General features: G+C 41.5%; 1 protein-coding gene across 2 annotated transcripts in view; it reads right to left on the reverse strand.

Moving 5' to 3' along the window:
• Window positions 1-22634, reverse strand: part of NPTN (neuroplastin) — a 64448-nt gene that overhangs the window by 10664 nt on the left and 31150 nt on the right. For both annotated transcript variants that reach the window (XM_020893530.2, XM_020893529.2), the window contains exons 2-5: window positions 21850-22197; window positions 16784-16955; window positions 13447-13541; window positions 2228-2361 (exon numbers count right to left, since the gene is read on the reverse strand). In XM_020893530.2, coding sequence (XP_020749189.2) covers window positions 2228-2361; window positions 13447-13541; window positions 16784-16955; window positions 21850-22197 — 749 coding nt within the window. The remainder of the gene's footprint in view (window positions 1-2227; window positions 2362-13446; window positions 13542-16783; window positions 16956-21849; window positions 22198-22634) is intronic.

Raw genomic sequence — 22634 nt, forward strand, 5'->3', positions numbered from 1 at the left:
GGGAAAAATCTGACTCTCTGTGTCAGTTCACATGCAGCAACTAAAGGATAATCAGAAACAGTAGAGAAGAAAGGTAAATATAATCTCCAGAATGATATCTAGCTATAGCATAAATCATGTCTGCATTTAAGTATGGGTTTGGCTAAAATGAGATATTCATAGCCTTCAAAATTAGAGTTATTCTGTGAAAACGTCAACCCTAGGATTTGAAAAGCTGCCAACTCCTCTAACTCCTGCTCTACTCATTCACTAATTCCACATTTCTCACTTATGATCTTTGGTCCACAAGCCTTCAAAGGGTTTTTAAAATTTTATTTTCAATTGGAGGATAGTTACTTTACAATATTGTGATGGTTTCTGCCATACATCAACATGAATCAGTCACTGGTGTACACATGTCCCCTCCTCCTTAAGCCATCCTCCCACCTCCCTCTGCATCCTACCCCCTCTAGGCTGTCACAGAGCACCAGCCTTTGGATTTCCTGCATCATACAGCAAATTCCCACTGGCTATCTATTTTACATAATGTATATATTTCAATACTACTCTCTCAAGTCATCCCACCCTCTCCCTCCCCCTCTGTGACCATAAGTCTGTTCTTTATGTCTGTGTCTCCACTGCTGTCCTGCAATAGGATCATCAGTATCATCTTTCTAGATTCCATATATACATGTTAATATATGATATTTGTCTTTCTCTTTCTGACTTCACTCTGTATAATAGGCTCTAGGTTCATCCACCTCATTAGAACTGATTCAAATGTATTCCTTTTTATAGCTGAGTAATATTCCATTGTGTGTATGTACCACAGTTTCTTTATCCATTCATCTGTTGATGGACATCTAAATTGCTTCCATGTCTTAGCAATTGTAAATAGTGCTGCAATGAACACTGGGGTAACATGTGTCTTTTTCAATTACGGTTTCCTGAAGGTACATTGCCCAGTAGTGGGATTGCTAGGTGATATGACAGTTTTATTCCTAGTTTTTAAAGGAATCTCTATGCTGTTTTCCATAGTGGCTGTATCAATTTGCATCCTCATGAACAGTGCAAGAGGGTTCTCTTTTGTCCATACCCTCTCCAGCATTTACTGCCTGTAGACTTTTTTGATGATGGCCATTCTGACCAGTGTGAGATGATACCTCAGTATAGTTTTGATTTGTATTTCTCTAGTAATAAGCAAGGTTGAGCACTTTTTCATGTGTTCTTTAGCCATCTTTATGTCTTCTTTGGAGAAATGTCTGTTTAGTTCTTCCTCCCACTTTTTGATTGGGTTGTTTTTCTGATACTGAGCTGCATAAGCTGCCGTGTGTATTTTGGGGATTAATCCTTTATTAGCTGTTTCATTTCCTATTTTCTCCCATTCTGAGAGCTGTCTTTTCACCTTGCTTATAGTTTCAAAGGGTATTTTTAAAGTACTATCATATGCAAGAAACGTTTGTGGTCCGCCACCAATTTACCTTGGTTAATATTTATAACCTTTCTAAAGAACCTGGATTACATGATCTCTAGGGTCCCTTCTGATTCTAAAGACTGACAATCAAAGAGGATGCCTGAAAAGTATAGTTCTAGGCATACAAAGCCTGGAGAGTAATTTATGACATCCCATCTGAGAGAATAGGAGATTGGTCAAGCATTAATCAAGAGTCTCAAGTTTTGACTCTCCCAATACCATCAGGAGTCATCCCACAGATTGGAAAAGATGTTTTCTTTGACCTTTTCTGGAGCAGATACTGCCAGATTTCCAATGCCTAAGGCTGCCAGTGGGCCTCCTTAGACTGTCTCAATTCCTAATCAGTAATTTAATATGTTTCAGGAATATATAATACTATTAACTGCTCTTACTGCCTTGTCTTCCCCCAAAAATGAGAAAAATACATGAAGACCACTTCAAGAACAATATTTTCTCTAGGATAAATGGACTAGAATAATAGTAAAATTTTAAGACTGGGGTTAGCTCTTCTTGGGTATCTTATCTTGAAGGCAAACAGCCAAGCCTTTTACCAGACAGCTTTAATAAATTCATATGTAGGGATTCCATGCTAAGCAGAGACTCTCAGTGCTCTTCAAATTCATGGTATAACCATGACCCCAGAAAGGGTGACCCAAGCCATGGCAGCTAGGATGGCAGGATGCAGAGACTTGTCCCGATGTCTGGAGCACCCCAGGAGAACTCTAGCAACCACAGACACCCACACAGAGAGGACCAGGGCTGCCTCCTACTCACCACGAGCATACCATTCTCCTTCTTGTGCCATGTCCATTCTGGGTGGGGGTAGCCAACTGACTTGCAGTACATCATGGCATCCTGCCCTTCATTCTTGTTCTCACTCCGTTTATGGCTAGTGATGTCAGGAGCAGCTGTGAGAAAGTGTTGAATACAGTTACCATGGGAGCCTATGCTGAACAGGATACAAGGCCCCAGCTACTGGCTCAGAGCCCTGCTTCTTAGTCAGTCTTTAGACCCACCCTCAGATTCAGCTTCGATAACATGCATTTCAGGTCAGAATAGAGCAATGGAACCAATCCCATGCCCTAACCTCCCACCCACCAAAGCAGGCACCAGGATTACTATATGTGAAGCTCTACTAATAATATGGGTGGTTCTACAACCTACTGGAAGACAACACAGGTGCAACTGTATAAATTAAGCCATCCTTTAAAGAAATGTAAACAGAAGCTATTATCTTCTCTGCCAGTCATGTTTTTTTTTTCTCTCACAACACCTGCATTAGCAGTAATTATATATTATATCAAATGCCATATATTATGTTAAGGAAATGAGAGAGCCCTGAGATCAAACACCTAAAATCAAGTCCTACTGTAAGGTACATAAAAACAATGAATGATAAATGCTTGGAGAAGCTACCCAAGGAATATCAATAGCCAAGGTTCTCCCAGAAAATAGGGAATCCAGCAAACCAGTCTTCACAAGAGAAGAAAGAAATGAACAGGAAATTCAACCAGTGTCTCACACGGTTGTTTTAATGACTTAAGAATCTGCTTTATACACCTGATTTGCAGTTATCTCAATGAACCAGATCTTCGGGAAATTTCTAGATATGCTGGAAGCTGTTGGTCTCTGCTTTTCATGATCATTTAGGAAGAAATAAACAGCATATGTGGTTTAAATATTAGATAAAGTTCAAGGACCCAAGAAGCCTGAGATGAGAGCTAATTCTTTGAATTTGGCCTTCTTTTATCTTACCTATAAATTCCACCTTACCACATCAGTTCTACTAATCTGAAAGCAATAAAACTCAAAGTAGGCCAGACATCGCTTTGTTGGCCAAAATGAGAAAGAGAATCAATAGGCCTGGTCCAAATTCCAGTTTTGCGAGTTATTTAATTATTCTATGCTTGAATTTTATACCCATTATCAGATGGAGTTATTTCTAGCCCCTGCCTACATGCAGTGTCTTACATAGACAGATAGATGTCATTTTGAGACTGTAAAAGCCTGTATAATTATACCATGGGCTGAATCCCATGTTTTCCTTCTGATTGGCTTGGTTTTTCTTGTCTTAAAAATAATCCAATGTCCTGCTCCTCTCACACTGTGCTTCCTAAGACCACCTCCTGAGGCACCTGGATAGGAAAAGAATGATCAAGGCCCCAAGCCACCTCTACAACCTGCCAAATGAAAGCCTGGTCATTACCACTCAGTGTGAGGTGTTTTCCAGATAGGATATTATAAAGGAAATGTCTTTTTGTTTTCCCACCACAACTCCTCACTACAGAAGGGAATGAGTCAGGCTGGCTCAAGTTCTCCACATGCCAAATTTCTCCCACAGTGGATCAGTCACCTCTCAGGCCTAATGTTTAACCTGGTCACTCTTCCTCAGAGCTTTCTGCAGTCAGTAAATATTAAGAACCTCTTAAGCACTCCAAGGAGCAAGCTCCACAGCATACTAACACGCCATCATGGGGGAGCAGGGAGACACAACAAGCAGAAGAGCTACCACACTGTACCTCTAGTATGTTTCCTTCATTGGACAAACATTTGTTGAGCACTCATTATATGCCAAATTCGTCACAGAGTGGCAGGAGAAGGCCTTTCTGATAAAGTGAATTTTGGCACAGTCATGAAGAAAATAAAGGAGTAAGCCACATGTATCTGCAGGAGGAACATTCCAAGTAGAGGGAAAGGCAAAAGCTTTGGGGCAGAAATGTGCTTGTTATGTGTAACGAACAGCATGGAGGAATTTGGCTGAAACAGTAACCAAGGGGATGATGCTAAGAGATTAAATCAGAGAATGGAGCCTAGACTGGATAGGACTTTGTAGGACATACACTGTCCAACAATTCTTTGGCATTTACTCTAAGTCAGCTGGGAAGCCACTGGTGAATACTAAGCGTAGGTATGAAATTATCTGTATGTTTTAACAGGCTCCCTCTGGCCACTATGTAGACAACAATTGTAGAGAGAGAATAGTGGAAGTAAGATCAATTAGGAGGTTCTGAGAACAATCCAGAAAGGGGGAGGGGGAGGTCTGGATGAGGGCAGCCGCAGTAAAAGTGAGGAATTCTGGATATTTTCTAGGTTAATATATTTGTTAATGGACTGAAGGTAGAACGTGAGAGGAAAAGGAGCCAAGCATGACCCCAAGGTTTCTGGTCTGAGTAACTTCAAGAATGGAACTGCCAGTTACTGAGATGAGGAAGACTGCAGAAGAATTAGCATGGCTATTTTTTTGTTGTTGGTTTGTTTTATTTTGTTTTGCTTAGGGATAGAGCAATGATGATAATAAAAAACCAGGAGTTCAAAGTTTAGGAAATGTTAAGTTTAGGACTTATTTAACATCAAAGTGAAGTTGTCAAGTAGGCAGCTGAATATCAAGTCCAGAGCTCAGGGAAATGGTTGAGATATAACTTTCAGAAATCAGCTTACATGTGATGTTTTTTTCCCACTTCCATTCTCCTTTGCCCCACAGAGAATACTCAACGCTATTTACTCTGGCCCAGTTAAGTGCTTCCCTGTTAGGTCAGTTGATAAACAATCCACCTGCAATGCAGCAGACCCCAATTCGATTCCTGGGTCAGGAAGAGTCACTGGAGAAAGGACAGGCTACCCACTCGGTAGTTTGGCCTGGAGAATTCCATGGACTCAATAGTCCATGGGGTCACAAAGAGTCGGTCACAATTGAGTGACTTTCACTTTCAGTTACTTGACTAATTCCAATAGTGCTGTGAATTCAGCAACATCAGATTTTGCCTTGGAGACTCATCCCCAAGATTATACATAAGAACCACTTAGAAGACTAAAACCTGAGTTGGTTTATGGCTATACAGTCTCTAAAAAGCTACTACTCTTGAAGACCAAGACCTGGGTTTTGGTCTTTCAGTCCTACCTCAGTGCTCAGGTTGAAAACACCACACCCTCCTTTCATTCATCTACTCCAGTTTCTATGGAGGCGTCTATTTACAGACAGGAAGGTGCCTAAAAGGCTATTAGATGCAGAGACAACAGGAACTTATAGCGCCCCCCACCCCACCCCCACCCTTTGTGGCCATGTTTACATAGTAAAGCCTACAAGTTTTTATGGTTAGATCTGCTGCTTTCTCAATTCGGCAAAGAATACTGAGTGAAGCTTAGGAATAATATCCCCTCTTCCTAATGTACTCAAAAGAAAATGCCCTGATTATTCACCCTTGGATTGGTGGAAGTATCACTAGTATACTAGGCAGACAGGAAATTAACGCAGGTTATATCACTTTACCCTTATAAGGAATGATTATAACAACTATCACTTCAGCCTTTGAGTCAATGAAGTAGGTCACTTCTCTCTGTTCTTTAGGGGAGCTGCTCAATCAGAAAGCCTGTTCTTGCCCCACCAGCTGAGCTAGATGGCAGACTAACAGCAAGAAAGATAACTGAACTCTCAGAACACATCAGCAGTGGTCAAAGAAGGGGACTCTCAGGGCACAGAGGCTACCTCTTAAATAATCCACAAATTATTTGATATTCTTCCCTTCAAGAGGTGGAGCCTAATTTCCCTACCCTTGAGTGTGGGCTGGACTTAGTGACCTGATTCTAAAGAATAAAATATAGCCTATGTTATACATACATATATTTATAAAATGTTTTTTCTGTATGTATGTATATATATAAAAAGGTGTACAACTTTGGAAACTAGTTTACAAAATACAAAGTGGCTTTCTGTGCATGCATATGCTGTTTCTCTCTTTCTCCCGATCACATACTCTGGGGGAGGTTAGCTGCCATACTAGGAAGACACTCGAACAGGTCATGAAGAGGCCCACAAAGTGAGGAATTAAGGCCTTCTGCACAGTCACTGAGGCAGTCATCTAGGAAACAGATCCTCCAGCCCCAGCCAAGAACCTGAGAGACCCTGAGTCAGAAGCACCCCACTAACCTGCTCCAGAATTCCTGACCCACAGAAAACAGTGAGGTAATAAGTATTTGTTGTTTTAAGCCACTGATTTTGGGGATAACTTCTTATGCAGCAACAGATTAATATAATCACCCAATGATGCAGATATTACCCCATTTTTATAGATTAGAAAACTCAAGTTTGGTAAAGTTTTTAAGAACTAAAATTATACTGCTAATAAAAGGTAAAGCCAAAATCCAAGTTCAGGAATTTCTGATTCCAGAGGCCATGTTCTTTGTTCTTTACCAAACAGAAAGGGAAATAAACCAAACTAGAACAGAGTCCACAAACAATAAAAATATACAACATGCATTACTGGTAACTGCAAAGCAAACTGCTCAAATGTTATCTTTGCTTGCAGATGTATTAGAACACTCTAGACCAGAGGAAGGACTGATCTTTCTGCTATAATTTAACTACTGTACTTCATATATTATAATGTAAAGTGTCTTGGACTTCAAGCAGAGAAATTTGGCTCTACTGAGACTCTATTACTAACTGAGTAACCCAAGGTGGGTCATTTAAAATCCTTTGAGCTTCAGTATTTACTTCTGTAAAATGAGAATAAAATACTCACAATTCACAGAGGTCTTAGGAGGATTAATTTACATTCTCTATTAATCTAGCACACTATTGGAGCCCAGTGTCAAAAATAAATATTTAAATTTCATTTTCAGTCAGGGAAAGTTTAGGCTAAGGCAGGTGTTATGAGTTCTAAGAAATCAAAGAGATGCTGAATATTACGTCTTCTCCCTGTTTGCTGATATAAACAGGACTCTAGTTTATAGCTCTAATAAAGTTTACTCATGTCAGATACTGACAAATTATATTGAATAATGGCCTATTTATATTGATTATGGTGCCTTGCCTTATATGGGCTTGCCATTTAATAAGGAACTACTTAAACAGGTCCTGTTGGTCTGCAGGTAGGTCTGAGGAGTTGGACAGAGTAAATACCGCTTACTTCCCTTTACCTTCTCAGGAAGGCACAGATGAGGTAGCAAAGAGGTAGTAAAGATCTTTAAAAGAGATCACAGACCCACTTGGAAATTAACTCATGATCTGGCCTTATTAGCTACATACTCTAAATCCCATGAATTACTGGATGGACCCTTCTAGGGTCCCGATGAATGCAACATTGGGCCCACCATGTAGCCCTCTCCAAGTCCTAGGTTGCCCACCGATACCTGACCCGATCTCATTATCTGGGCCTTTCGCTGAGGACAAAGGCATGTTCCTCAGGACCTTCTGCTGCCTAAGCTGCAGGCACTTAGAGAAAAACATCCAGCTTCTCTGCTAGGCTGGTGGATGTACAGAGTGTCAACTTAGGCAATGGAGGTATCTTTAGTTGAAGTGAAGAACTGACTCGTCAGAAAAGACCCTGATGCTGGGAAAGACTGAAGGCAGGAGGAGAAGGGAACGACAGAGGATGAGATGGATGGATGGCATCACTGACTTAATGGGCATGAGTTTGAGTAAGCTCCGGGAGTTGGTGATGAACAGGGAAGCCTGGCGTGCTGCAGTCCACGGGGTCGCAAAGAGTTGGACACGACTGAGTGACTGAACTGAACTGAAGGTGAAATAAAGTTAACACAACAGAGCTGAGATAGGGATCAAGGTATAGGGCCCCTTACCTGCACTGCTCATTTAGTGCTCATTTTTCAAAGCAAATTCATAATCTTGCAACTAATTTTCAAAGAAACTCCACCCTTAAAAGATACTGTACAGTTCTCATCTTACAACACACTGATAATGTAGAGATTGAGATGGTCTCTGCTTCCTTCAGGCAACCTATCAAATCCCAGAGACAAATTTTCTATAGGCAAAAATATAAGTTTGGCTGAAGGTAGACAGAGAGTTAAGATATACTGCTAGCCAAGGGCCAAGCCCAAGAAGCAATACAAGACGGCCAAGACAGAAGCAAGAAAGATGTTGGCTTTTTGGCTCAGTAATTATACAGAGTAGATTCACTACTGACTGTGAGGACTAGAGCAGTCTGGGACTAGTGCTGCCTTCCGCGGACGAGGCCTTTTCTTTTCCTGCAGGTGAAACCACTGGGCAGGGGGCACTGAAGTCTCCACTAAGACACTATACTCATCTGGAGTGCTTTTAATAAGCCTGATGCCTAGGCCACATTTCATATACCTTAAAATCAAGTTTGAGAATCGCTGCTCTAACACCTTTCCTGGCATCAGTGTCTGAGGGGATTAGAGGGAGTGTCTGAGACAGGAAGATGAATGTTTCAAAGTACAGAGGGCACTGAGGTGACAGTCTCAAGGTTAAGAACCTGACAGTCACTACTATTAGGAAAAGCAGCTTAAAAATCACTTCCTTCACTAACCCATCCTCTCATCTGTGTCCATATAAGGAAACCACAGACCTTTAGAGCCTTATAGAACCTTCAAGATCATCTACCTCAGCCTACTTCATCGTATACTTGGGAGAGTCTGAGGCCCAACAAAGGAATGTGACTAGTCAGGATCATGGCAAGTTTTTAACAGCAGGGTCAGGATTAGAACCCATTTCTTCTCTCAGTCAACCTCTTTACATTGTTATCTAATATGTTCTGAACACAGCAGTGTAGTGTAGTGCTTAGGAATATGTGCTATGGCACAAGAGTGCTTGAGTGAGGATGCTGGCTCCACTGGTGGACTCTGTCACACTGAGCAAGTCATTCAATGCCCTTGAGCCTCAAGTTTCTCACCTGGAAAGTAGAGAGAATAATGGCACTTACCTCAGAGTGCTGTGAAGACTACAAGAGAGGAGCCACACAAGTAATGTACTTGGCACAGTGCCTAACACACAGTAAGCAAGCAGTAACGTTAGCTGTTCTTATTCTTGTAACAATAAAGTAGGTCAGGGTAGCACCCTGAAGAGAGGAAAAGAAGGAACAGGTATGGCTATGGTTGATGTCCAAAAAGTTCAAGCAGCTCTGCTTTCAGACTTTTCAAGTCAGGGCAATTCTGAGACAACCGGCTTTGACATCAGCTTTAACTTAACCATGACATGACCTCAAAGCATCTTCACCTGTCAAACTAGCTCCCCATCAAACAAATAAATGAGCACAAAAACACTCTGCATGCTGAAAGTGCTGTACAAATGTGAGGGATGTATTATTACTCTTAATAATGATATTTGTCACCATCACCATACAGTCTGCCTCAACCAGTTTGAACGTTGATGTATCAGTCATAAGTCCATGCAATGGAGTAAGAAGCAGGGAGTCAGGACAAGGTCACTCACAGAAGCCCTAACATTTAGTCATAATATTCAAACAGAAAGAAAGCTAATGAGTAGGGACAAGTAAAACAAGATCAATCTTGGCTCTCATTGTCACCAAGAGACTGAACTCATTTAAAATGCCCAACGAGCAGCAAGACATAATGATGGGCTTAATAAGACACCAGACCCAAATCTTCTCAGTGCTGGGATGGACCTTTCACAAGAGGTGATGGCATGTCTGTTGCAGAGGATTTGAAGACCACCAAAATCCTTTTCCAAAACCAGCAATAAAACTCAAACTCCTTGTTTGTTGGATTAATAAAAATGACTAAAGGGTGAGGATAGGGTCTGGGAGTCATGAGAAGTGTTTTTTCAACTTTGTAAACTGCATAGAAAATTTTAACTTGCTTTTGTGAGCACATTTTTTAATTTTAGAAAAGCAAGTAAGATCAAAAGAGAGGGAGTAAGGGCTAGAAAAGCTGAAAATTTTCAGGGACAGAAAATTCAACATCTATTCATTCACAAATGCTGTATGGGTAAGGTGTGGAGTCTCTGGAAGACACAAGACTCTAAGGAGTCGAAAGGCTCAAAAAGGAAGACAATCCCAAGAGAGGCTGTTTATGGGACAGAGGTCCTACAAGGTCTAGTCATCACTGTTTCCTCTCCCCTTGGCCAGCCCTGCTCCATCTTCCTCCCCCAGCATCTGCTCGGGTCACCTGCCAAATACCTAAGAAATGTAATCCTCAACAGTAATAGTATCTTCTTGTTTACACTGTGCCTCATGTTTGTCCTTTGGAAGAGAAAGAAAGAACACACCCTACTTCAGGTGCAAGGCCTTCCCTGCTTCTGCTGCTGCTAAGTCACTTCAGTCGTGTCCGACTCTGTGCGACCCCATCCCTGGGATTCTCCAGGCAAGAACACTGGAGTAGGTTGCCATTTCCTTCTCCAATGCATGAAAGTGAAAAGTGAAAGTGAAGTCGCTCAGTCATGTCTGACTCTTCGAGACCCCATGGACTGCAGCCTACCAGGCTCCTCCGTCCATGGGATTTTCCAGGCAAGAGCACTGGAGTGGGGTGCCACTGCCTTCTCCAAGGCCTTCCCTACTACATGTATATACAATCATCCCCAAAATTCCTTTCTCAACAGGGATCTACAGATTAGGGTGGAAAAGCACTGCCACCTCAGGTCTGTTTCCAAATATGTGTCCCTCCCTGTGGTTCCTTCAGCCTTTTCTTTTGTACATAACAAGTAACTCAAGATTTGGTCATGTGACATACAATGCCTTGTCCCTGGCTAGTCTAAGTCCTTAACTCCCCACAGGGCTGAGGCCAAACAAACACCTTGGGAAGTTCTCAACTGCAGGGAAAGCCAGATGGGGAAGAAGGGGTCTGAGTGTAGAGTAATGGGCTGAATTATATTGCCCTTAAGTGCCAATTTAGTTAAAACCACAAATGAAGATTATGAGTCTCCTTTCAGCAGAGATCACTTACGTTTCCTGAAAATCCCCTGACCTTCTCTGTTCTTGAGTACCACCACCTCTTGCCTATTACTTAGTAGAGTTTTTATAAATTATTATAGCTATAAAAAGATAACTTGTCTCTTATCCCACCCTAGTGGAGCTGAGAAAAAAAAAAATAAGAGTTTACATGAAAATGCTTTGGGAATAACACACACACTGGTCTAAATTCAAGGCAATTTTCTACCCCAACCACAATCAGGAGCTAGTTTCGAATATGATCCTGGGTCTATGGAAAACCTTTTTAAATTTACACAAGAAAAGTCAAATGTTCAGGCTTTATCAGACCAAACTATCCCTAACCCGAAAGACATTAAGTGTTCAGCTGTTTTCTATCCAGGTGTCAGGGGAGTGTAGGAAGAGAGGATAACTAGAATTCCATGTGAATTTTCTTGACAGATTAACATACCTGCCCAAGCTAGTTACAGAATATGTTTTAGCATTATACAAAAATAGAATTCTCTTAAGGTCTACTTCTTTAAAATTAGGATGTTAACACCACCTGCCCAATCCTCCTCACAGGCCTATTGTACAGTACAAATGCAATAGAGCACAGTACATGCCTTCGCTATGGTGAGATACTGTGTATGCTGTAACTTCCTCAGAAGACACTCCTGCCTGCAGCTTCCAGACCACTTCCCTGCCAAAGAGAATGTGAGGAAAGATGCCTCTGGGGCACCTGAACCCCACCTTCTCAAGCAGCCAACCAATGGAAAAATAACCCCTCTCCACTCTTGAAAATGCTGCACAGAAATCATTAACTCCTAATCAATATGATCAGAGTTAGTCAGGACTTGCAATTGTATGTAATTTATTCTTTAGGCTTAGAGAGCTTGATTAACTAGACACACCACTCTCCCTCCCTCACCTGTCCTAATCTGTTTCCTCTGCACTTGAACTTTGTGCCAAAGGCTCAGTCTGGAATGTTGCAGGGCTTTAACTCTCATAAGGAGGAGTCAAACATCTACTCATGTAGCTCAGCTCATCTGGATGGGGAAGGGCCCTTGGCTGGTTTAGAGAAAATGTTTTCTCATACCTTCATCCTATGTTGAACAAATATGGCATTCTTTAAAAACAGAGATAAACCCAGATCTCTGGAAGAAAATCCACAGAGTTAATCAAATCCTAGGTTCTCTGGTTTGCATGGGCTGTAACCAAGCCACTGTGACTCAATCCCTGCAGGCATTTAGAATTCAATCCTAGCTGCTAGAGGCACTGCCCATCCTTACGTCAACAAGGACACAAGTCAGGGCAAGTGTCACCAAGACACTACTTTTATTTAGTAACACCATGTAATACAAACTTTGTGTCCAAGCTTTTTTTTTTTTTTTGAGTCCAAATTTTTAGTCTTCCAAATAGTTTAAGGAAAATCTGAATACCTGCTATAAATTAAGGAAAATCTTAATACCTGCTATATATAGGCCATTCCCGTTTCCTAAATTTATCCTTCCAGTTTCTAGAAATCACCCTATAGATTTAGACAACAAGTTTGTGTCCTTTCTAAGCAAAAATGAAAAGGCCTGGAAAACACCCTCATCTCTTCAGTCTGACCTCAAACGGTAGCCCTGCCTCTCCATGGTCATTTTATAAAATGGAAAAACGTGGTGATGTGAGTCAAGACTTAAGTTCCATGCTATCATAGTGTTATCACAAACTGACAGTATGACAAGAGAGCCAGTGGTTTTCACTTTTCTGGGCCTCAGTTGCTTCTTTGAAATAATACAGGAAAGTTGGGTTAAATGTTAGTTAGCTCTAACTCTTACAGTTCTATTGGCCTTCCTTGAAACTTCCAACTACAATCTCATCTTTAAGATGCCATGCACCCAGAGGTTCTATTAAAATTCTAATGAATTACCTACAAATAGTTTAAGTTCACCCCTGTACTTTGCCAAATCCTGCTGGCACATTGGAGATAACTACACAATAATACTTAAAAGGCACTATTCTAAGAACTTTACCTAAGGATGAACCATATGAAACTGCCAACACTGAAGTATTTTTTGAACTACAAAAACGGCAACTTCAACTTATTTATTCCCTCTAACCAAGCCATGTGCCATGTGGTAGGTTTTACAAAAGATGAAAACAGAAACATAGAGAAGTTAAATAACTTGCCACAGTCATACAGCTAGATGATGGGGTTTGGATTTAAACCCAGGAAGTTGAGCTCCTGAGCCTTCAGTCCTAACCATAACACTATATACTGCCTCCCATAATGAAAACAAGAAAAGCTTGAAGACTGGAAGCCCAAGCCAAGACAGTGTCTCAGAAGGAGGGTGAGAGGCTCACGCCGCAGCCTCTGCTGGGTTGTACCTTTTACTTCAATGGTGGCATTTGCTTTAGGAGCACTGAGAAACTGATATACACAGTGGTATTCGCCTGAATCCTCAGCTCTCGGCTTATTGATCCTGCAGAGATGAGAAGAAAAATCAAGTGAGGAAGCTGGGAACAGTAAAAATACACAACAAAAGGAGAATCAAAGGGGCAACCAGGGACCCTACTCTCCGAATTGTGCCCCTGCATGCAACTCACTTCCTTCTAACTATAAGCAAAAACCTCCCTCTGTGTACTAATGATTTACTCCTTACTAGGTGCCAGGAATACAGAGATGGTCCCTAACCTTAAGATATTTCAGTCTATTGGAGAAATACATTACAAAAAAAGTAATCAAAAGAGTTGTACAAAGTACTAAAATCTACACTTAGATACAAAGGATGGGCCCATCACCAAAAAGTTCTTGCTCACCTGTGGTTCCAGTCAAATAAATAAGAGCAGAAAGAAAGCATCTTTTTCTGCACTTTGCTGAAGAGTTTGTTTTAGTGGTACTGTTCTTCCTACCCTGTATTTTAGTAGCATGCTTTTCTGTAAGTCTAATAACAGAATAGGATCAGTTGGGGGTGGGGGGAATCTGCCATCAGAGCATCAGCCACAGAGATGCAGCTCAACTCTTAGGTACAGCTAGAACTCCAGGGCCGTGCATGATCTGGCCCTTCCCGAGTGTCATCTCAGCCACTTTCTAGCCCTGCAGGTCTCTTTTCAGTTTTTCCCCATCCACCTGCTGAACTTGTTCCTAGCTCAAAATTCTGACAAAAGATGTTCTGTTCTATAGAATGCTCGTCCCATTATTCTTCATCTCCCTAACTCCTTTTCCATCAGTCTTGGCTTACATGTCATTTCCTCCCACCCCCAATCTAAATGACATCCTTCTCCCTGACATTCTCTCATACTACACTGTAACCCTTCACAGCACTTATCACAATGTCTAATTATTTATGTGATTGCTTGATGAATGTTTTCTCAACAGACCAAGTTCTATGTGGACAGGCATTGTTAATTTGGTGCACAATTCTATACCCAGCACATGCCCCAATGCCTGGAATATAGTAGAAAAATGAGTGAACACAAACAAGAGTGAACAACTACGCACAGATCCAGACCAAGTTAAGCAGAGTGAAAGGAAGGACTGTGAAAAATGTTATGTGATGAGAACAGTACTTCTGAACTCTAAAGGGTGATCCTAAACAAGCTTTCTTGGACCTGAAGGTCAGCTTCTTATCAGCTAACTGCACACTGGCTTACATACACCACCAGCTCAAACATGTGCAGAAAGGCTAGTGTGTAATTACGAAAAACAGAGAAACATCAGCTTCCAGATTAAATATTGTTTCACTCCTACTCTTCTGCTGAACAGTTAAAACATGATACTTGTGATGACCAAATCTCCACTGCACTAGTTAACATCTGAGAAAAAGTCCTAACCTCAAAACACTGGCTAAGCACATTTATCCATCTTACTGTTTATCTCAAAAAAGAAACAAGTTAAAAGACTATGGATGAGGAAAGACACAGCCCACTCACAAGACTGTCTCAGCATACCCATGGCAGCATAAGATTCTAAGAGGAGCCGTCAACATTCTACTCAAATTGACACAAATGATTCTTCTTAACATCATTACCTCCCAACAAGAAAACAGAGGCAAGTCAGTTGCTCTTAGTAATGTTCCAGAGTTAGGAAGGGGAGGAGGAGAAGCAGCAGCAATATCTTCAGGGTTTAGATTTACTGTAGTAACTTGAGAAGAGGACTCCCACACTAGGGGCCATGCCAGTGGGCTCAAAATCTCCCCACAACATTTCCTTCAACTAGCTACTGGGAAGCAACTGAAGCAAATCAAAAATGTCCCCTGCGGGCTAAGCACAAGCACAGTTTGTGACGGGCTCCATGGCTGACTTATGAGGTGGCCCAAGGGTTTCCTCAGCTGTTACTCTACAAAATGTGAGTTGTTACTCTACAGATTTCCCAAAACACTTGTGACAATGCAGAACACCCTGGAAAGCCTCAAACAGGCTGAGGAAAAGAGAAGAGGCATTCTGTAAAATCAGGTTCAAACTTATAAAGTTACAGCTCAAAGCTTTAGGGGTAACATAGTGCAAGACAAGAGAAATACGATTGGATACCTGGTATCTTTAAAGAGGTATTATAAAAAAAACAAACTTGCGAAACTAATGGACAGACCAAGAATAGAGGCCTTTTATTCCTCCCAATATCACTATTCAATTAACCTTTTCCAAACTATGAGGACATATCTCAGGCTATATTTCAAATTTCACATCAGAAGAAACTATAGTGGAAACAGATTAACTACCTTGCCACAAAATGGTATACTACAATAGAAAAACAAACAGAAATCCCCAATGATCTAGATTCTAAAGAGTCAGAAGACCTGGAACCTAGGCTTGGTTCTGCAACTTATTAGACACAGTATGTGGCCTTGAAAGGAGTCAAGCGTTATTACTCTTTGAATCTCAATTTTCTTACCTGAAAAAAGAGGAAGAGGATCCACAAATTAATGTGAGTCAATTAAACAAGGGATATGAAATGATCTCAATTCTGCAAAATACTGCAGAACGTCCCTGCTATCACTGGGTACAAAGGTTTTCCTGGTCGCACTCCAGTGCACTCTTTAGTCGCACTGCATCATCCTGCCAAATAGGATTAGCTGATCTTTTCAACTAGGAACAAACTATCCTGAAAGGTGAGGTGCCATGTGTTCTAGATATTTCAAAATACACCAAATCTTTGGGTGCTGGGTAACTTCAGCCAGCAAATATTCCCCTTTCACCAAAGGGTAATTACAGGGTACCATCCCTTTCCAGATCACTAATGAGCCCTATATACACTGGGCCTGATCAGGTTATGGTCATAATAAAACACTGCTAAAAGTTAACTCACTAGGAAATCTACTCAGTGGGAAGAATACTTATGGTGATCTTGCTCTAAGAATCCTAGATCAGATTTCAGTCTGATTCCTCAAACCACTGGATTAAGTCAAGAGACCTGCATTCTAATTGTGGCTTTTTTATTGACTAGTATTACTACCTCAAGCAAATCACTCCTGATGCCCTCAGTTGCTGTTATCATAATGAACAGATCTTTTATGGCTCTCAAACCTGGTTGCTCATTAGAAATTACTTGGAAATCCTTGGAAATTCTAGCCTCACCCCAGATATACTCTGGATTAGACTCTCTCTCGAGGACCATATATATATATATCTCATGGCTCTCCCACACAGCTTAATTACAGGTTATGAATGTGAAGTAAATTCAACCATGTACCCTCTCATCTTCCCAGGAGCTGCTAGCCCCTCTCACCTGTATTCCATGTTGCTGGCATTCTTACGAGTGGCAGTCAGTTCTACCCCATTCTTTGTCCAGTAGCTGTATGTAAGGGTGTGAGAGTTGGAGGTGAGGTTACACTGCAGGGTAACAGAGGGCGGAGGGCTTTCTCGAATAATGACTTCTTCACTGGTGACAATCCTTGGTTCTGTAATAAGAGTGCACAATGATAGGAAGCCATAGTTCCACTCTCCGTAGCCCTGGCCTGAGAGTAGGATGGGGTAGGTTGGGGAGACTAGAAGAGGGAGGGCAGACAGGACCACATGAGGAATTTCACTTTACCACTTTGGAGGAAGTCAATAAAGGAAAAACAATGATTATAAGCAAATGATCACTAGCGCAGACAACAGCCTGAAGACCAGCTGGCCTAGACGTGAAAAGAATGGGAGTATTATGGATGCTTGTACTGGCAACAATTCACTTACGCGTTTGAATACCATCATTTTTTGAGATAAGAACCACCAACCAATTCGGCTTCAATTAGAAAATCAGGCTCCACCTTGCAATTCTGAAGACAAAGGCAGTATCATTTAGATAACTAATAAACTTCCTATGGCGTCACTAGGCCTTGAAACAGTAATAGTTATAATTAGGTAATACATGTATGGCTTTTCCCACATTTAAATTTGATAAATCTATGGCAAACCAGCCATGGCCATTAACTATGCAGAAAAAGACAATATATATCTTAAAGGCAAATTTCCTACTGAAAGCCTATTGCCTTTTCCAAATTTTGCCGAGAGAAAATTCCTAAGGAACCATCAGTTCTTCTCTCCAGCCCATATTTTACTTCAAAGACAAAATATTTTCAGAATTGCACTTTAAAATATTTTTCATTCTAAGATAATCATAACTAGAATGCAGTATATGCTGGTATTATGGGCTCCTAGAATTTTAGAGCTGAAAGGCTCTTAGGATTCAATGAATCCCAGTTTTTAAGAGCTAGAAAGGTAAAATGACTTGTGCAAGGCCATAATTATTATTAGTAACAAAGCTGGGCCTAGGAAACACATCTGACCAAATTCTTTATCCCTCCCTCTCCAAGCCAAAAGTACCCCCGTAACACTTTCCACCCTAGAGAAAGCTATATACTTCATCTTTGGGTTCTACCTGGGCTTACATAACCTGGGATCACTCATTTAGTATCTACAAAAATAACCTGTGTCAAATGTTATAATACATTGAGCAGAAATATTTTAAGGCACACTGTATCAATACCATTCCTGAAAGGTTCATCTTTAAAGCACTTTGAATTCCATCACTATATTAAAGTCAAGAAGTCTGTTTGTTGTCTTTTCTTGTTCTTAATCATTTCCCAAGGTTAGTTCTTTTTCTACTTTAGGTCAATCATTCTCCAGTAAAGTTAAAATCTTTTCCAATCCACAATCAGAGGTATTTGCTCTTTAACTTTTTTCCCAATTATTTCCTAGAAATCCTTGACTAACTTTCCATTTTCCTGCACCTGGCTACTTCCTGTCTACAACTCTCTAGCAGCTCCCTGACACCATTTTATACACGTATAGTGCTGACTCTATAATTCTTAAAGACAAAACTCTCTCTCTCTTCACTTGAACCAAGCTTTGTTCATTTTGCAGGAAGGGGGAGAGGATGGAGAAGTCATGGGACACTTGAAAAGTGTAATGCCTCCTAATGAAGCACCTCCTAATCAATGTAACATTTCTGACTGTAGAGCTCATATTGTCAAAGAAACTTGTGATAAATAAAGCAAATCCTCAAGTTTGCTCAAGTAAATCGGTTCTTATTATTTTCCAACTTTGGCAAAAGGATAGTGGTTATCTTCCAATCAGCACTGGTCCTTATCGGTAACACCAAACAGGGTCTCTATGTACAGATAATGGAGGCATAGCAGCCACTAAGACAGAAGCAGATGCATGTAAACACATTAGCGCAGTGGTGTCCCATGGTTTCCAAAACAAACTGGACAGAAGCCAAATCCCTGGGCCTTAAGTCGAGCAGAACAGCTGCAAACCCTGCAATGGAAGGCGCACATACACCATCAGCAGAAAGCATCACAATTCCAGGAAAATCAAAACCAAGCAAAAACAAAAGAGATAAAGAGAACCAGTACTCCACAGAAATTAAAAAATATAAAGGCAACATTAAAACCCAAACACACTTTTAGTTTTTTACTGAATTTTTATTATCCAATTTTATTTTCTGTCCCATTTGGGACTCGTCTTCTGGTTCTTCCTCTCAGACTGCACTGAGAAAGGGTAAACTTTGAGGCCAAGAGCTTCAAGATGGTTAAATTATAAGGAGGCCAAAGTAAATGCTACTCTTACCTGTGGTGATGCAAATGACCACTGCAGCTCAGGGAGATTAAGAAGTTGATGAAAGCAACCTGGTGAACTTTCTGCCATGAATTCTCAGAAGGCAAAGGAAAGCACATTTTCCCTTAGGTGTTAAAGATCCAGGAGAGAGTCAGCAGGGAGCAAGTCGATAATTTTAACAGGTTTAAATATGATTCTGCACCATAGGAGGGTTGTGGGGTGGCATAACCTCCCTCCTATAATCACTATATATGGAAACCGGTACTAGACCAAGTTCTTTGCTCACGGTGCCACAACTGCATTCTGCACCAGGATGAAGGTGGGGCTTTTATTTCTGACCAAATATTGGTGGTCAAGCATTACTCATGACAGTCCAAGAGAGATGAATATTTAGGAGAGGCTCAAAATTCTTACCTGCCACTTATTCCTATTTAGAAGCACTGGTTCAGAGACCCTTACCCTAGTCACCATTCATATGTAGAACATGCTATGGACAGAGAGAGAACCTACAAACTGGGCATACTTCTCCTACTGCCAGGAGGTCATCCTTAGAAAATTTCAACTTCCCCTTGGAGACAAATATCATTGAGGATGCTGAAATCATAAAACAGTCCAATTAGAGTGGAATTCAGGGTGTTTAAAAAATGAAGAAGATTGGCGCTCTAAATCAATTAACTAGGATTAACTGATTGATAGGGAAGTCTGGGGAGAATCTAAACTAGCCAAGGTTTGGTTCAACCACATGCAGACACCCTTAAGTGAGGGAACTTATTTCTAGGTAAGCTGGGAGACTGCTATATACTCTCGAGAATGAGAGGCAGGTACCCCGAAGACTTATCTTCCTTCAGCCCCAAGGCATGACCTTTTAACTGTGAGTCTACCTGAGTCAGGCTCCCACAAGTACAAGAACCAAAAGCCCAGCCCAGTCCATGCCTACAAACTTCTGCAGACCTTTGTGGCCATTTGGTAACTCTGCTTTTACAAGGAAAGGAGCATGGGGGCAGGAGAAGGAGGCGTGCAAGGGGGAAAAAAAATCATTAAATAAAAGAAAAAGCACTGGGTTAATGTTCCCCATTTTCACATAGACAAAGTTTTCTTTTTCCCTTTCCAGAAGCAGGTTCTCTGATGCAACAGTGCCAACTGCAGCAGTCTCTGCTACCTCTCCTCAAAGTCCTCTTCACAGGCATCTCCTGAGTTGCTATAAAGGACAACTAACTTGCTATTTTCCACAGAAGTATATAGATCCAAGGCCCATTTCAGATGACCTCCTGTGTTATTACCAATATCCTCATAAATGCATCTTACTGTTTTTATTTAATCTCTCTAAATCAATCAGTTCGTTAAACCAGAATTGGCTCCAGGGGCTCTTATTGCATCCCTGAAAGAAGGTGAAAAGCCCAGAGGATCTTTCCATTAAATGGAGAATGCTTCCTCAATTACAATTGGGACAGATGTGGGCTAGAACTCCTGGCCAGAAGCACTGGCTCTGTGGTAGCTTCTCCCTCCCTCTCCTTCCCACCATTAAAGCAGGAAACACTATTCAGAAAGAGAAGGCCACAAAAGCTCCTGTGTCTGATGTCTCACTTGTACCTGCTACTACAGAAGAAGAGAAGGGTTCTGAGTAAACTGCTCCCCTCACTCTTACCACTCAGAGGAACAGGGTTAGAATTTAGTTTCCTCTTTTTCTTTTTTCAAGAGACAAGAAAAGGCCAGTATGAATGGCTTCCAAACTATTTCTGGGGTTGCCAGCCTCTGGGATGATAGTGTGGCACTGACTACTGTGCCAACAGTCAGTCATCAAACTATCTGTCAACAGATCCAACTCTGACCTTGAAACAGTATGATGGGGTTTAAAAGAAAAATACTTTGCAGCTTAGTGTCACCTGGTTCCTAAGAGCAAGATATATGGAGAAAATCTAAGGCTGCTGCTCTTTAGAGAATAGGAGACTAGATGAGCAGGACCATGAGGAATACACTGCTGCAGTGGAGGGCTGTTATCAGAGAAGCACATGCCACTGCTTTAGAAAAGAAAAAGAGCTAGAACTATGGAAATATCCAAGCTTACATGCCACCCAACAACCAAAACACATCACCACACCACACCCATGGCAACATTCCCATCATAGACAGGATGACACCAAGTCACAGTGAGGGAAGAGGCTGGGCAGACACAAACTTAAAACCAAAGAGGTGAAGGCAGCTACTCAGAGAGCTTCAAACAGATGAATAGAGAAATAAAAAAAATAGTTAGATTGGGGAGAGAAATAAAAATAGAAAGGCACCAGATAATAAATCAGCAAAAGGAGAGCAGGAAACCTACTACAAAATTAAAGGGGAGGGAAAGAAACAATTCAACACTACCCTGGTTTGACTGTCTGGTTTTGTGAGTTTTTAGATTTTGTTGTTGTTGTTGTTGTTGTTAGCCTCCCCAGTTCTCCCTCCCCACCTCTTCCCAATGCAGATGATTTTGGACAATCAGATTTCCCCAAGTTCTTTGTTCCTGAGGAGAGAGACACAGAGAAGGGTTGGGGGATAAGGGAGGTAAAGAGGACAGCAAAGAAGATACAAAAAAAAAAAAAGTTGCCACAGATATTTTCATACACTACAACCAGAGGGTCGTGGGTTTGAAAAAACGAAGACAAGGGGTGGGGTGAGTGATCATACTGGGGAAGAGGGAAAGGAAGCAGAAGGGAGGGTCATTGGGCCACCTCTAATGACTACAGTACTACTACTGTAGGGTGCTGGACTCACTCTGAAGGACGCTTATGGTAGCCTGGGCTCGAATCCATGTTATGGAAGGGTTTTGCCTCAAGTCATTCCTCTTGGGGTCGTTGCTGGCCCTGCACTCGTAAGTCCCAGAGTCCTCCAAGGTGAGCCGGGTTATTCTCAGCACACTCACGCCGTTTGACCCGTAGGCGGTGTTTACGGTGACACGGCGCTTCCGAGCACCGTCCCACAGCTGTCTGAAAGACTCTGCCCGGTTGACTTCTGCGTACCACCACTGGATCTCTGGCGTGGGGCTCCCGACCACGTCACAGTACAGCTCAAAGGCGTCCCCAGTGAGCTTAGTTTCTGACATGGGCGACTTGACAAACCCAGCTAGAGGGAGGGGGAGCAGGAATGCAGTGACAGGCCAATCAGAAAAAAAGAAGAATCAACAGGTGTTAATAGTAATTTAAAGAAAAGAAAAGAAAAAAAGCAAATGAGTTGCAAAGAACAAAAAGGATTCATTTTTAAACTATAAAGAGACAGTAAATAGCATTTCATACAAGCTTTCAGAAGAAGAACCACCCTGGGAAGCTTATGAAGCAAAGGCAGGCTAATTACAAGCTGGGGCAGCCCAGGTGCTGGCCAGGCAGAAGCAAGCCCACTGGAAAGCATTTTAGCAATGGGCCCAGCCGGTAGGAATGAGAAAGCCTCAGGTTTCAGGGAAGTCTCTTTCCATAGAACACAAACCATTACCTTTTCAAACTCAGGCAAGTGATGAAAGATAACCGAAGTGGCAATAGGTTTATATGCCAAGTCAGGATCTCTCT

This window comes from Odocoileus virginianus, chromosome 6 (genome assembly GCF_023699985.2).
Source record: "Odocoileus virginianus isolate 20LAN1187 ecotype Illinois chromosome 6, Ovbor_1.2, whole genome shotgun sequence".
NCBI lineage: Eukaryota > Metazoa > Chordata > Mammalia > Artiodactyla > Cervidae > Odocoileus > Odocoileus virginianus.